At 52.4% G+C, this 14575-nt stretch overlaps 6 protein-coding genes across 6 annotated transcripts; 3 read left to right on the forward strand and 3 right to left on the reverse strand.

Annotated features, from left to right (window-relative positions):
* Nucleotides 1-1427: 1427 nt before the first annotated feature.
* On the reverse strand, nucleotides 1428-3235 carry N7532_008846 (cytochrome P450; the record flags this gene model as incomplete). The annotated part of the gene is made up of 3 exons (XM_056621338.1): nucleotides 1428-2328; nucleotides 2431-2995; nucleotides 3076-3235. 3 exons carry the CDS (start codon nucleotides 3233-3235, stop codon nucleotides 1428-1430), a joined length of 1626 nt encoding a protein of 541 aa, XP_056472144.1.
* A 1521-nt stretch (nucleotides 3236-4756) lies between these two features.
* N7532_008847 (mRNA-binding protein NAB2) lies at nucleotides 4757-6541 on the forward strand (the record flags this gene model as incomplete). The annotated part of the gene is made up of 1 exon (XM_056621339.1): nucleotides 4757-6541. One exon carries the CDS (start codon nucleotides 4757-4759, stop codon nucleotides 6539-6541), a length of 1785 nt encoding a protein of 594 aa, XP_056472145.1.
* Nucleotides 6542-8069: 1528 nt separating this feature from the next.
* N7532_008848 (uncharacterized protein) lies at nucleotides 8070-9446 on the reverse strand (the record flags this gene model as incomplete). Its single annotated transcript, XM_056621340.1, has 3 exons — nucleotides 8070-8897; nucleotides 8950-9090; nucleotides 9156-9446. 3 exons carry the CDS (start codon nucleotides 9444-9446, stop codon nucleotides 8070-8072), a joined length of 1260 nt encoding a protein of 419 aa, XP_056472146.1.
* An 847-nt stretch (nucleotides 9447-10293) lies between these two features.
* On the forward strand, nucleotides 10294-12334 carry hem14 (oxygen-dependent protoporphyrinogen oxidase; the record flags this gene model as incomplete). The annotated part of the gene is made up of 3 exons (XM_056621341.1): nucleotides 10294-10599; nucleotides 10656-11375; nucleotides 11444-12334. The coding sequence occupies 3 exons, from the start codon at nucleotides 10294-10296 to the stop codon at nucleotides 12332-12334; spliced, it is 1917 nt and encodes a 638-aa protein (XP_056472147.1).
* Nucleotides 12335-12901: 567 nt separating this feature from the next.
* Nucleotides 12902-13528, reverse strand: N7532_008850 (putative RNA binding protein Pym; the record flags this gene model as incomplete). Its single annotated transcript, XM_056621342.1, has 1 exon — nucleotides 12902-13528. One exon carries the CDS (start codon nucleotides 13526-13528, stop codon nucleotides 12902-12904), a length of 627 nt encoding a protein of 208 aa, XP_056472148.1.
* Nucleotides 13529-13873: 345 nt separating this feature from the next.
* On the forward strand, nucleotides 13874-14398 carry N7532_008851 (cytochrome b-c1 complex subunit 9; the record flags this gene model as incomplete). The annotated part of the gene is made up of 5 exons (XM_056621343.1): nucleotides 13874-13882; nucleotides 13964-13983; nucleotides 14061-14126; nucleotides 14198-14246; nucleotides 14336-14398. The coding sequence occupies 5 exons, from the start codon at nucleotides 13874-13876 to the stop codon at nucleotides 14396-14398; spliced, it is 207 nt and encodes a 68-aa protein (XP_056472149.1).
* Nucleotides 14399-14575: the final 177 nt, after the last annotated feature.

The raw sequence follows: 14575 nt of genomic DNA on the forward strand, positions 1-14575 counted from the left end.
GCTGTGACCATAAGCGCGTCGTCCCAGCCAAACGCCCGAACAACATAGACTCGAACAAAACTTCTGAAGGCGACAGTCGCCACAGAGCCACTCATCATCGCGACAGACACGACGAGAATAGCCAAGCTGCGGCCTTCCAAAGGCATTGCTGTCGTCATTTCGCCGATGCCTCTCGTGACTTTGGCCCGATCATCCACGAAGACCTTGAGACGTTCCGTATATTGTGATAGAAAATTGACAACTGAGCACCTTCAAGCCTGCATATCAGAGTTCATCGATGAGACTTTGCACCAGCAGAAAGAAACATCTTAGCAGCGGAGGTCGCAGGAAATTCGCCGTCGATATGATAGCGATTCGTAGCGAAGCTGGGAAAGTTTCAGAATGCGCATTGGGGCCGGAAACACCGAAGCGAAGACTCGAACTCCTCCAAAGTGGAGTCTCGGACTCCGCGTCAATCCGATCGATTAAGTTAACTATTGAAGGCGATGGAGGGGGCGCACGTTCAGTCCCTAGCCCGATTCGAGTCGAGGTCCGCGCACTAGAGCGAGGTACAGTCCCACCATGCTGACGGCGTTGATAGCCCTGCAGCGAGCTGATAACACGGACGGGTTGCCGCCCAGTCATGTCCGCGTGGTTCTCCGCTTGTCCAGTCTGTTGGATCGCAGCTGTTGGATTCAGGGCATTTCTGCCGATGGCGCGGCTTGCGGTGCCTAAGATTTCGTTTATATGGGATATAGACCCCGCTAAATACTGAAGTCGGGAAGTGTACTGCGGCGATCGCCTACTTGAAACAGCCGTTGTCAACGGCATTGTTGTTGTATTACTCACGTGGGTTGGGTGTGAATTTGCCGATGAATTTCTTTGTTTTCAGATGTGATACCCACCGGGTCACAATCTGCATAACACTAAGTCATGTTCCCGGAGGATAGAACTGTAAACACGCCCCATCATGACTCGCTCAAATACAAAATTGGAACCTTGATCAAACATAGTGTCAGTTTTGACGCAAATGCCGCCTTCGCCATGATCTTGCTGGTCTGAAATCTGCATTCTATCTAACACTTAGCACTTTAAACAGGCTCCTTGCTCAGTCATCTACCTGGTCACCCACGTGATCAGTTGTCTAGTGGCATACTTCTGAGGACTGATACGCCACGGCCCAAGGCAAATAGATAGGTGTAGGCAAGAAGTCTCTTTTCGACTCGAACAGTCGGGGAATTTAGTCCGAAGTACTGGCAGATATCTGAGAGGTCAGGGAGGCGAGCGATTGTAATATTCTCCTTGATAGATTTCCATATCCATGTCCAGAGATGAGTGTCTCAATTTCAAAATATTCAGTCATAGTCAAAACACGTAGCAAAAGACATAATCAAAGGTCGTAAATGGTCAAAAAAGTTTCATATCGCAATCCAAGTCGATTCCAAGAATTACGCAGCCTGCGCTCTCGACGCACTTCGCGCATAGTCTTCACCCTCCTTCACGAAAACGCAGTTCAACTCCGATCCAGGGCTCAGCGTGACCTCGAATCGCAAAATCGGGTCCTCAACCTTCTCCTTCCCACTAACCGGCAACGCAACAATGCGCTCATACGCCTGCAGGATCCGAATGATAGTGTATCCCATCTCAATAGTGGCGAATTGTTGTCCAATGCAGATGCGGGGGCCACCATTGAAAGGAATGAACTGCCACGGGCGCGGCTGCCAGCCCGAAACCCAGCGCTCGGGGATCCACTTGCCGGGATCGAAATAGTTCTTCGAATCCGGTCCATCGTACAGGTCAGGATCACGCTGCATCAGCATCGTCGAGTAGATAACCCGTGAGTTGGCGCGAACACCGACGGGCTCGCGGCCGTCTGGGCCGCCACCTCGGGGGAGGGTTGTGTCGTGGAGGGAGTAGCGGACGTTAAATGGGACGACGGGGTAAACTCGCATTGTTTCGTTGATTACGGCGCTGAGGAATTTCATTTCTTTCAGGTCTTGGTAGGAGGGCTTTTGGCCGTCGGCGCCGACGCCGAGGCGGGAGCGGATTTCTTCGCGGAGTTTCGCGACGACTTCGGGGTGGCGGGAGAGTTCGAAGAGGCAGAAGGAGAGCGTTCCGGCGGTTGTGTCTCGGCCTGCGAGGAGGACGGCGACTAGTTGGTCACGGAGGACTTGTCTGTCGCGGGTGAATCGGGCGAGGGCGTCGAGGAAGGTTTCGCGCTTGGAGAGCTTTTGTTCGAGCTCGTCGGAGGATAGAGAGAGGACGGTTTCGATGTAGGGTTGGATGAACTCGTCCATAATTTTCAGATTGCGGCGGAATTCGGTGCGGGACATGAAGGCGCTGAAGACCCTATTTTGATTGTGTGAGTTAGTAATTCCTTTCTCCAATTGCAAGTCCGCGAATCCTCCGGTCGGAATTTATGCAGCATCGCACAAGATCGAGATCACCTACCCGAAACGGAAAAGCTCGGCCTGTCGCTGTTGCACATATCTGAAAGCTTCGGCAAATCGTGTCGCAGGATTCTCCAGACTGTCGGTTCCTTGACCCAGCAGGTAGTCCGTCGCGGCATCGAGGGTATACCGAAAGAAGAGCGAGCCAACATCGACGACACGGCTACCGTTGGGCGAATTGCTACCACCGAGGAGCGGGAGGAGCTTCTGCACGTGCTTCTCAAAGACCTCCGTATCGACAATTCGCTCGCGAGCGAACATGGGCCGGATCAGCTGGCGGGAGCGAGACCACAGCTCCCCGTCCGTGGCGAAGATACTGTCGCCCAGGAACTCCTTCCATTCCTTATGGAAGGGCTCACCTTTGCCGTAGTCGGCGAATTGGCCGGTCAGAAGGGCTTTGATATTCTCCGGGTCCTTGGTCAGAACGATGCGAGTGGAGATGCCGGCATCGAGCTCGGCCGTCTTACAATCGCGGCTTCCTCCGGCGGTAGCGATGGATTGGGCCCAGAATTCAACATCCTTGTTCACAAGGTTGGCTTGGTGACCTTTGTAGATGAAATCGAGAGCTGTTGGCTGTTGTTAGTCCTGTTGTCTCTTTTTGGGCAGCAGGTTGGGTGCTGCCATTGTTCATTGACATGACACGTACCGTAGGGAAGCTGGAAGGAGATTTTGGGAGCACGAGCTCCGAGACGGGAGATCTGAGCTGCTGCTTGCAGTTTGCGGAAAGTCAAGACGACCACAAAGACGCCGAATGTCCACAGTAACGCCTTTGCCGGCGTCATGCCCGCCAAGAGGTCTTCAATCATTGCGAATACTCGGCCCGAGTCGCGACGATGTCAGGGGAGGCAGGGTCGGAAGGGCCACGTTTTGAACGATTGAACGATGTCTTCAAGGATGCTTCACGCTACAAGGCTTGCACATGGCAAGTCTGCGGAGGGGAACCGGGGGGGGTGGATAGTATTTAAAATGCACGAGGGCCGAGTGAAGTCAAGTAAAGTTGGGTGGGTACGGTGGAGTGGCCCATTCGTTGCGCCGCGTTTATCAATCGGGGCACAATGACTCCGAGTCCGCATTTACTTCAGGGATATTTCCCCAGAAAAGCTACGCTAGGACGCTCTGCCAGTCCGGCTGGCCCTATGACAGCGGCCTCAGGTCTCCTATGGCGGTACTAGCCTTGTGGCTCCTTCGAGACATCCTTGCGAGGTGCTTCCTCGCCCCACCAATGACTTCATTCCCGGCCGCCGTCGGCCGCCGCATCGCATTCGATACATCCATTCCGGCATAATTTTGATCGTCCGGACCATACCGCATATCAATTCCACAGCGCAGTGGTTCTCCCGGCTGTAAGGCCCCCCTTTTCTGTCTACAGGCATATTCAAGGTTTCCCCAGACGGCTGTTGAGAATCCGGGGAAACCTGGAGCCTGGGCCCATGTCCGTGTCCGGGGGTGACCTCGGCTACCCGGTTTCACATGGTGCTGACTCCCGTGCGGAGTTCAGCTAGATACTGTTGGTATTTTAGTTTGGTGCCAAGGATTCTACGGTCTGCAGAATATCTGGGGGTCGTTGCTCGTGTGCAACTACCGATCATGCATAGCACAAATCCCCCACCCCAGCTTAAGTGTGATCCCGCGGTCTAGCAAGTGCCCACGTTCAGCCGCAGATCATTCGCATTGATCCTCAATTCTCTCCCGTAAAGCAAAGAGCGGATTTGTGTACAGCAAGTTTCTAGTAGCTGGAAGTTTGTAAGGTCAATGTAGGTAGGCTGAAAGGAAAATTCGATGTCTCAATGCGCCCATGGCCTGTTGATGCCACAAGTTTCATTCGCTTTGTGTTGAAGAGCCATGTTTCGGCATCTGAATATTCTCTACGATAATGGACATAATTCTCTTTGAGCTGCCTTCCAATTCGCACTTGTTCTTCGCATCTACATAATTATTCTCGATACTATTTCTCCTATATTTCACAATATACGATTATAGTAGTATTGGAAGCTTTCTATAATGATGTTCGTGGTCCTTCAATGCATGGCATCATTTGATATAATATGGCACGATATATAATGCGAACTTTCGTCAGAATCACAAAAAATACACTCGAACAATGCGGACCAGATACTTGTTTAATGAATCAGAATCCTTTCATTTCTAACCGCCAAACTGTTTCAAATGCGGCCTTCGCGATGAAAGGGATTTCCAAGGTTGATGAAAGGGCCCGCGACAAGGCCAGACCGCCAAGGCTACTATTCCGCTTTTAGCTGTGTTGTGTTTGCACCGTTTGTCTGTTTCACGTGACCGCGTCTGATCGCCTTACCATTTTCGTCCTCCAAATGTCGGCAGCTTTCTTGATCGCATTCACTTTGCACGACGAAGCTTTAAGTCGCACCCCGAACCAAGCACCACTTTCGCTTCAATTCTTCCGAGAAAATACAGGCACTGGACAAGAACACCCGCAAATCCCGTTCTTCGCTCGCGCAGACTCGGTCGGAATCCCACCTCGACTCTTGGTGGCGCATCGCACCGATCGTCGTTCATTAACCTACCCTCCGACCCAATACCCCCTCCTCGACCCCCCATTTCTCGCTTTCAACATGCTTCCTACGATCGTTCAGCACTCGCCCCTCGCGGTTGCCATCGCGAATGCCTGCCAGCCCAAGGTGGTGGAGATGGGCTGGGAGGTCGATGGTAACCAAGAGTCTGCTTTGATCGATTACATTGTTCTCATGCTGATCAACGGCAAGTCACGAGAGCAACTCGCCAACGAGCTTTCCAACGATTTCCTTGGCCTTGACGAAGGCGACACCCAAGCCCTCGAGTTCTCAAATTGGCTCTTTGATCAGGTCCAGATTCTCAATGAGCAGATCAACGGACCTTCTGCGGGCTCGAACGGAGGCCAAACAGGCCAAGAAAATGCTTCTGCACCTGCTCTGAACCCGGGGGCCACAGGCTTCCAAATGCCTGGAGGTGATGCTGGAGGCGACGCCGAGATGGGCGATGCCGGCGATTCAATGTTAGTAGAACCCCCAAGATGGAGTTTGGAACCAACCACTCACAGTATCCCCTCTTACATTTTTAGCCCCCCATCTGGACCAAAGGCTATGCGCAATGACCGAGGCGGCCGCGGCGGCCGGGGTCGTATGTTCAACCAAATTAACCAACACATGAACCGTGGCGATTCCGCTCTCCACCGCGTCCAGGGACAGCAAGGCGCCGGTCGCATTGGAGGCAATGGCCGTGGCGGAATGAGGGGTAATCGAAACAATATGGCTCGCGGTGGCCGCAACATGAGTGGTCATATGGGCATGCAGGGCAACATGATGTCCCCCGAGAACCAGTACCAGCTCATGCAGATGATGGCAGACCATGCCCAGATGATGTCTCAAATGATGCCTGGCTTCGTTCCGCCACCTGCCATCAACCCCTCTTTCCAGAATCCCGGCCAGCAAGGTCGCCCTCCCTTTGACCGTGCTCAGCGTGGTCGTGGTGGTAAGCGTGGACAAAACCAGCGCAACCGTGGCGGAGAGGGAGGTGATGTCGACATGGATACGACAATGGGTGGTGGTGAGCAAGGCGAAAATGAGGGTGTCTGCCGGTTCAACCTTCGATGCACTCGCGCCGACTGTGAGCTAGCCCATCAGTCACCTGCCGCTCCGCCGGGCACCTCCATTGACATCACTGATAACTGCTCATTCGGCGCTGCCTGTAAGAACAGGAAGTGCACTGGGCGCCATCCGTCACCGGCAGTCAAGTCTGCCCACCAAGCCGAAGAGATGTGCCGATTCTTCCCTCACTGCACCAACCCTCACTGCCACTTCAAGCACCCCAGCATGCCACTTTGCCACAACGGAGCCGACTGCAAGACCGAGGGCTGCAAATTCACCCATCTTCAGACCCCCTGCAAGTTCAACCCGTGCATGAACCGCATCTGCCCGTACAAGCACGCAGAGGGCCAGCGCGGTAACATCGGCGACAAGGTGTGGACTCCGAAATCCGGCACACACGTCAGCGAGCGCAAGTTTGTTCAAGATGAGAGCGCTCCTGAGGAGTTGATCAAGCCCGACCAACCCGCCACCGAGGCTCCGACTGAGACTCAGAACATGGAGACGACGGCTTGACTACTTCTGAACTGAGGAGCCCTGTCTAGACCTCAAGACAGCGCTCCGAATCATGCATGTACACAATTTCAAAGATTTCAAATCGTGATGATGAATGGCTGGTGGGGAAGGGCGTTTACCCGTTGATGTATTTGCTTGCGCCGATTTCACCTGTACATAGATATCCCACGGGCCCTTTTTTTGGATGACGAAAGGAGAAATTTGACCTTCACGTCAATCTCATTTAAATATGAGATTTATATCAAAATGTTCCACTCGTAGCTGACCAAGGTACTCAACATCCAGTAATGCCCGAGGACCCTGTTGGCGCTACAAAAATACCGAGCAATAGCATGATATTATTGTATATTTTATAATAACGAATCTGTTAGAAGTTTGCCTCTGGCTTCTACCTAGGTAGTAACTAGTATTAATTCATAGCTATATTGATTTCAATGTGGCCTTTTAGAATAGAAAGTCGTACAATAGTCTCAGCAGTCATGATTGCATCCAGAGTATGTCGATCATGTTTACACACTTGAAATAGAGTAACATGCGTCAAGTTAGTCACCAAATTCACACCTGGTAGAATTGTTTAGTGTTGTCTAAAGATGGTGGATGACTGAAATCCGACTGATAAAGCCCGAAGATTCCAAGAACCTACAATGGCTGCCGCCTTCTTTTTCAGGCCTCCGCTATCGAGTTTCGCTTCACATCCCAATCTCCCTTCATCTTCAACCGACAAGCAAGCCATCCAGTCAACTCAAATCGGCCTTCTACATCCTCGCTCTCAAAGGTTCATCTCACCTCCGAATCACTCTTTCCTCTCTTCGACGTCTCCCAGCCCAGCATATACGAGGCCATGCCAGTCTTTAACGAAGACAAGAGAACCTGCGGCACCTGTGGTATCGTGGGCTTCAATGGGAGCAGCTGCCCCGAATGTCCCTGCGGATACTGCAAGCAGTTCGGTCACTCTGCTACCCAGTGCGCCAGTTTCCCGCCATGCACGAACTGCGGGGGGAAGGGACACAGGGTGGAAACTTGCCAAGTCCACTGGGTTACTAAGGAACAACTGGAAGAGGCGCGTGAGACGAGGAAGAATCGGAGGAACGCCAAGCGTCAGTGAGAACCTCTTTTTACGAACGGATCGATGCCGAAACCCGAGAAGTCGAACAGCCCCGAACACATTTATTCGTGGTCAAACTTTATCATCAGCACCACGTCTATTCTACTGAGCACCGAAACCAAAAAGAGTCCGAGATGTGGGTAGCTCACGAGTTTTGGTCTTGGGAAAGGCAGGTTTCCTTCCTTTTTTTTTTTTTTTTTTTTTTTTTTTTTCACCCGGGTTGATATCATTCTTCTACGTGATAGCCAAGTATCCACCACAAGAGGCTTGATCGTCTTGATACTTTTAACCGGTATGTGACCTGTTCTCTGATGCTTGGATTCGTTCAACTTAACTATATACATTATAAATCATCGGGTAAATGTACAGGGTTCCCAATGACCTCAAAATAATCAAAACAATGGGGGTCTCTGAAGGACCACTTCAGGGCCCAGTTAAATGCACTACCCTGCCAGTCGTTCCCGCAGGGCGTGTTGTTCGCACAGGAATTTCATTGCACAAAGGAAATGTGCAACCCGGGACACCGGCAGGAGTTTTTGAGAGAAGCCAGTGTTTCAAAGCAGCCTCTCTGAGACAAACAGCGAGACCAAAGCCAAGCCCCTCGATAGCAGTGAAAGCAGCCTGACACCACATGAACTTCCCTCGCCATCGGATGTTGCTATAGATCTGCGACGCTTGAGCGATGGGAAACATGACACTCTGCGCGCCCCATATTTTCTCCGTGTCATTGAGACAGTAGGGGATACCCCGGCAGGCTTCGTCTGCATAGAACCATGAGAGCATGTAGTCTTGGTCGGTGTGCGGGTCGATCGAAATAGAGCGTTGGGTGTGTGCCATGGCGAGTTTCTTGGCTTGGTAGATCATCGGGTAGATGAGAGATAGAGAGGTCCAGTAGAGCACGTGTATGCGTGCGCTCATGAGTGAAGGGAAATCGTAAGATGGACCAAATACGCTATCTGTAGAGGGCATGTTGGCACATGTTGATTTGTAGTTCGGGTATGGGGTTGGTGCTGGGCCGAGGGTGAGTTTTTGTGTTGTCCACCAGGCGTTGATCTTGTCTTTGTGGATGATGCAATCCTGGAGAATTGTTTGACATGCTTCGAAGCTAGAGGAGTCGATCCGCTTGAACGCGATAAGGATGGGTTTGAATGCGGTGAATATGTCGAAGATTCCGCGGATGGGTCTGTCCCGGATTGATGTGGGAGATTGTGGTCCCTTTCCGGGACTTCGCGAGGATTCCAGAGGATCAGCCTGCGGTGATATTGTTAAATATTGTTCACAGATGCTGCAGTGGGTTACTTACCACACCAAGGACTTGTTGATGCTGGTATATAGATGCAACAAGTGGGTTGTTTGGTGCATCTCGGTAGCATTTTCTCAAAAAAGCATTTGTCCCTTCAGCATGTGCAATCCAGGCCTCGACACCAAGGGGAGAAAATAAGGGCTGCATGGCAAAAAAATGGCTATATGGTTAGCGTTACTATGCAAGTGATGTTGCAGGGAGATTACCTCGAGTCTTTGGAAAATCACAGTGGCATATAAGAGTTCTTCAGTGGGAACATTGCGTTGTATCAGGCTCGACATGTGTCGTATTGCGGCGTTGTATAGTTGAGTTCCATGGTAGAGCATCTGCTGGTCTTGCTTTATTTGTCCCAGGCCAACACAGGTAAGTGCAGACATTGCTCTATCCAGCAAGGTCGTGTCGCTTCTGCTGGGGACAGTAGCGAACCTCGTGATGAGATGGTACCAGACATCCGTGCCCTCAGACCCCACGGTGTTGAGAGGGAGATAGGCACTCATGAATGAAGAGAATAATTGCGTCCGATGGCCTGCACGCGTATCGACAGGCTTTGGAAGAGCCACATGTTGAATTGGTTCACGGGTATCGGATTGCACATGTGCGCTTTCCGGCTCAGCTGGCGCCACGTTGTTAACGGTATCATAATGAATGAAAGTTCTCTCTCTGTCATAGCCCCCACACTCGAGACCACGCTTGATACACCGGCCACATTCTGGTCGTCCGAGGTCGCACTACCCCCCCCCCTGGGCTTAGCTATTCTGCACGGATGTCGGACGTGGGGCGCAGATCCGATTTACCTTGATTTTGCGTCTTTTACATGTTTTGCATCCCTTGGACTTGAAGGGAACGCCGCCCATATCTGCTCCAGAAACACACTGGGGTTTGCACGTATTCCGGAGCAAGGGGGGCTCAATGAGTGTCAAGATTGGTTCGAGATATTGGTCGGAGTGCGGCTGCAGGATCACATATTTCCTATCAAGGGCCCCACACGACTAGTGTATTCAGTCAATCATAGCTCGCGCTGGCTATATTTGCTTGTTGGGACCTGTCCGAAAGATGCAGTTCCACTTCCAGGACCCATCTCCTGAAGCTGGGTGGTTTTGTTCCAGATGGGTGCAGTATAGTAGTTGAGTGGACACGACTCTGTCATGTCAAAAAGCGACCATCGTCCATGCCCATGCAGGAGTCCGAAGTTGCCGAAGTTGGGGGAGTTGCCTGTCGGCGTTGGACCCACCTGGCGCCGCCGCGGCTTATTAAGAATGCGGACCTGCGATATTCGAGACTCCGAATCTACCCCAGACTTCACCATTCCGGCTAATCTGGGATCCGCTGGGCCTGAGTGCCGAAATGCCATTGCCATGCATCCCTAACGGGCTCCGACTAGGGCAGAGACCACTGGCCACCGTCATTCGTGGTCAGCGACGCGCTTACCATGCCGCCGTCGTCGGAGGTGGCATCACCGGCTTGACAGCTGCGTGGAAGCTTGCGCGGGACCCCAAATGCACCCAAGTTACCCTCTACGAAAAGTCGACAAGGCTTGGTGGCTGGATGGAGTCCGAGAAAATCCCAGTGGATGGAGGCCATGTGGTATTCGAGTATGGCCCGCGAACTTTGCGATGGTCAATTCCAACATCAGGCTTCATGCTAGAAATGGTAGCTGTCCCTTACCTGCGAATGCTATGGCTAGAAACTAACGCTTGTACTTCAAGGCCGTGCTGCTAGGAATAGCCGATCAAATGATTTTTACCCAAAAGAACAGCCCCGCAGCGCTGAACCGTTACATCTACTATCCGGATCACCTCGTCCGTCTACCTTCACCCCGACCCGACATTGGCCTCATGGAAAACCTGCGCAACTTCTTCCGAGCATTCAAAGAGCCAGTAATGAAACCGTTACTACCAGCACTGCTTTTTGAACACACCAAACCTACGCGCGTGCCAGACGAGTGGCAGAAAGACGAGTCCGTTTCAAGCTTCATTTCGCGCCGTTTTAACTCCCAAGTGGCAGATAATTTAGTTTCAGCTGTATTTCATGGTATCTATGCGGGAGATATCGATCAACTAAGTGCACAGATGCTCTTGGGCTCCATGCGTGACTTGGAGTATAACGGCGTTCTGTATGGAATGTTCATGAAGGCATTCTCTCGCAGAGCCACGCTTTTGCATGACGACATGCTGGCTCAGGAATCATCCAATTTCTCAGCGGGAATTCAGGAGATGGTTGATAACGACGATGTTGAGGGACTGAGACCCTTCAAGGGGAGTGTCCCTCTGACTCGGGGAGCTAGCACTTTCACGTTCAAATGTGGAACTCAGCAGCTCACTGATGCAATCGCTTCCACCTTGGAAAAATCAAATAAAGTCGAAATCAGAACGGGGGTAGATATTCGTACAATATCATACCAGCCGAATGAATACAAACCTATGGATGTAAGTTTCCCGCCTATGCTAATGCACGGCGATCATTCATCTGCTTGATCCCAACTCACAAGTCTCAGATCGCAACTTCAAACGATCGCAAATCTTATGATCATGTCATTGCTGCGATTCCAGCCCCTGCTCTGAAAAAAGTTCTTGAAGAGACACCTCCATCGACTAACCACCCCGTGTCTGCAAAAAGCCCCAGCCACCGTCTCCCAAGCGACACCATCCAGCAGCTCAAGCCGTTTGACTACGCAACGACTGTCATGGTAGTCAATCTCTACTACTCGAATCCCAGCCTGCTTCCCGAGCAGGGTTTCGGGTACCTCATCCCTCGATCAGTCCCGGCCGACCAGAATCCCGAATGTGGTCTCGGCGTGATCTTCGCCTCCAATTCCAGCGAAGGACTCGGCGAAGCAGACGCAACCATGGAACACGCTTCTGATTTTATGCACAAGCCCTGCCCAACAATGGCCAAGCAAGTATCACAGGATACTGTACGCGGCACCAAGCTGACAGTCATGATGGGCGGACATTACTGGGACCACTTTAAACCAAGCGACTACCCCGACCATGACACTGCTGTCAGCATGGCACGCAATATGCTCGAGCGACACCTTGGAATCACTGATGTTCCAGCTATTACGCGAAGCCGCCTCCAGAAAAATGCCATTCCCCAATACAAGGTCGGTCACTTGGATCGCGTGTATGAGCTCTCCAAGGCCGTCAAGCGTGATTTCAACCAGAGGCTTGTTCTGGCCGGTAATTGGTACAATGGTGTGGGTGTTGGTGACTGTGTGAGACAGGGCATAATGGCCGCGACATATGGTATTGGCTACAAGATCCCTCCACAAAATTGGAAGAGTCCGACGAATCCATGGGCGTCTTTTAACCAGGAAGACTGGGACTTGCAAGGTGGTATTCCTACGGCACCGGTGCGCATGTTCGAAGCACAGGTCAGAAAATGAGATCATGAATCGAACCATCTCTCGCCAGATAATTTCCCTACGGGCGTGTACATTAGACAGATAGTGAGAAGAATATGCATTCCTATGGCCCGGAAATGGCTAGAGTCGCATTCAATGCTGGAGATAGAGAAAAGCAAAATACCCTCAAAACGCCCGGGCTTTCATTCGTCGGGACGACGAAATCAAGCATGCTTCATGATGGTTCCTAAGCTTCTTTGTTTGTGTACACGGGTAGACTGAGGCAACATCTCATGGGAAATTGCACTTTCAACGGTTGGACACGTGCAAATGGGGTTGGGGCATGGTCGGCAGCAAGGTGCTGGACAAACCGAAAGACAGTAAAAGCTGCGAAACTGTAACTATCGTCCGAGGTTAGCGGGGATAGTTTGTCGAGAGCCATGTGTCCCATATACCAATGGTACCTGCAGAGCGGCAGCATAAGCTAGCCAGAAAGCGGCACTCGCACTGTGGCAGGTTTGCCGGGGTGCTGGTCATGTGCAACACCAGTGTAGCATGCTGAGTAGTTCGTGATCCCAGAGGTCATCGTAAATGGTGAGAGCGGACCGATCAGACCATGTCCTTACCAGAACTCTCTTTCTTCTCGCCATTGGAGTCGAATCCGAGAAGATCGAGCTGTCGTACAAGCTCCTGGATCTTGATGACCTTCTCTAGCTGCTCGGGAAGCAGGGACTCGCCCTGGGTCTTCTTCTCTTTGAGGTCGCGTGCCTGGCGGAGTTTCTTCTTCAAGTTCCGAGCCTTCTTCTCTTTCTCGGCCTCGGCGTCGACGGGGTCCTCGACGGGTTGTTCATCCTTCTTCGGGGTTGGGGCAGGCGCCTGCGCACGCCAGTTGTCCGAGTCGGTGCCCTTCTTCTCAGTGGCATTGTCGGCCGCTTCGTTCTCCTTGGCCTTCTGCTTGGCCTCACGGCGTTTGGCGTTCTTGATGCTGGTAGCACTCTGAGCAGCCTTTTCCTTGTCGTCCCCGCTGCTCACGGTTTCCGCACCCGGCACCCCACCACGGCCACGAGATTTCCAGGCAGCGGCACCGCGGTTCCTGTAGAGCTCTACGTCCTCGGGGGGTTTGTAGCCAGGCTTGACCTTGATCTCGCGGCGCGTGGAGCCGTCGGCGCGGACTGACGAGGGGATGTAGCGCTGGCCGGTTGTGGCGTCGGTGGTGATGCCGGAATTGGTGGGCATGGTGTATACTCCGGTCGGCAGTGTAGTGGAGTAGAGTCGAGAAGGTATGGGAGTTATCGAGGTAGAAGGGATATCGCAGAACGAGAGCGGCCCCGTGCGATTGTCGAGTCCGACTGGCGCGTCGTACCGGGCGGTGGCAGTCACTCGTCGCTTCGCAGGCGAAGGTGAAGATTGCGAAAAGACAACAATTGCGGCTTCGAGCAAACGGATGCCCGGAGGAGGGTGCGGCCAATCAGCGGGCCGGGAATTCCCGCAGCTTTTCGTCCTCGCGAACTTCGCAACTTCCGTCTCTTCACCACCCCGTTGCTCTCCCACTTTTCTGTGCTCACAGCCCTCTCCGTCACAATGGCCGGCGTAAGTGATCTCCCGCTCGTCTCCAATTGTGATAGTGACCCCCGACGCTCTGACTCGGAACTAACTGGCGTCGCATGACAGATCTCCAACGTTATCTACCAGCACGTCTCCCACCATCCCCGACCGCATGGTCGCAATTGCCTTGTTCACTTCTAACCGTCGATTTGTCGATCTACAGGTCCATCATCCGCAAGAATGCGGTCTTCCTGACCACCATCTTCGCCGGTGCCTTCGCCTTTGAGATGTGCGTTACCCTCGGTTTCCCCCTTCCACATTCAAGCAGAACGACATTCTGACCGAATCACAATCAAACAGCTCCTTCGACACCTTCTCCAACAAGGTCTGGGACTCCTGGAACGCCGGTGTATGTGACTTTCGCCCTTCTCCCACATCCTGATCGCCCCGACGCAGATCGCCCACTCCGCATAGAACTCTGGCTAACCCACAACACAGCGCCAATGGAAGGACATCAAGCCCCGGTACCTGGCTGCTGCCGCCGAGGAGGATGATGAGTAAACTACTTTCAGTGTGATATAAACCGATGGTGCTGGTTACCGCGGTCTCGAGAGACCGTAGGGGGAAGCGACGGAAATGCAAACTTGGAAGGGATTTGCTGCTACCCTGTGATTTTACCTATTCCAGCTACAGACTTGTACGCGATAGACATTGGAAATCTGTATTTGATTACTACTT

This window comes from Penicillium argentinense, assembly GCF_028826775.1.
Source record: "Penicillium argentinense strain IBT 30761 chromosome Unknown utg000009l_segment0_segment0, whole genome shotgun sequence".
Classification (NCBI taxonomy): domain Eukaryota; kingdom Fungi; phylum Ascomycota; class Eurotiomycetes; order Eurotiales; family Aspergillaceae; genus Penicillium; species Penicillium argentinense.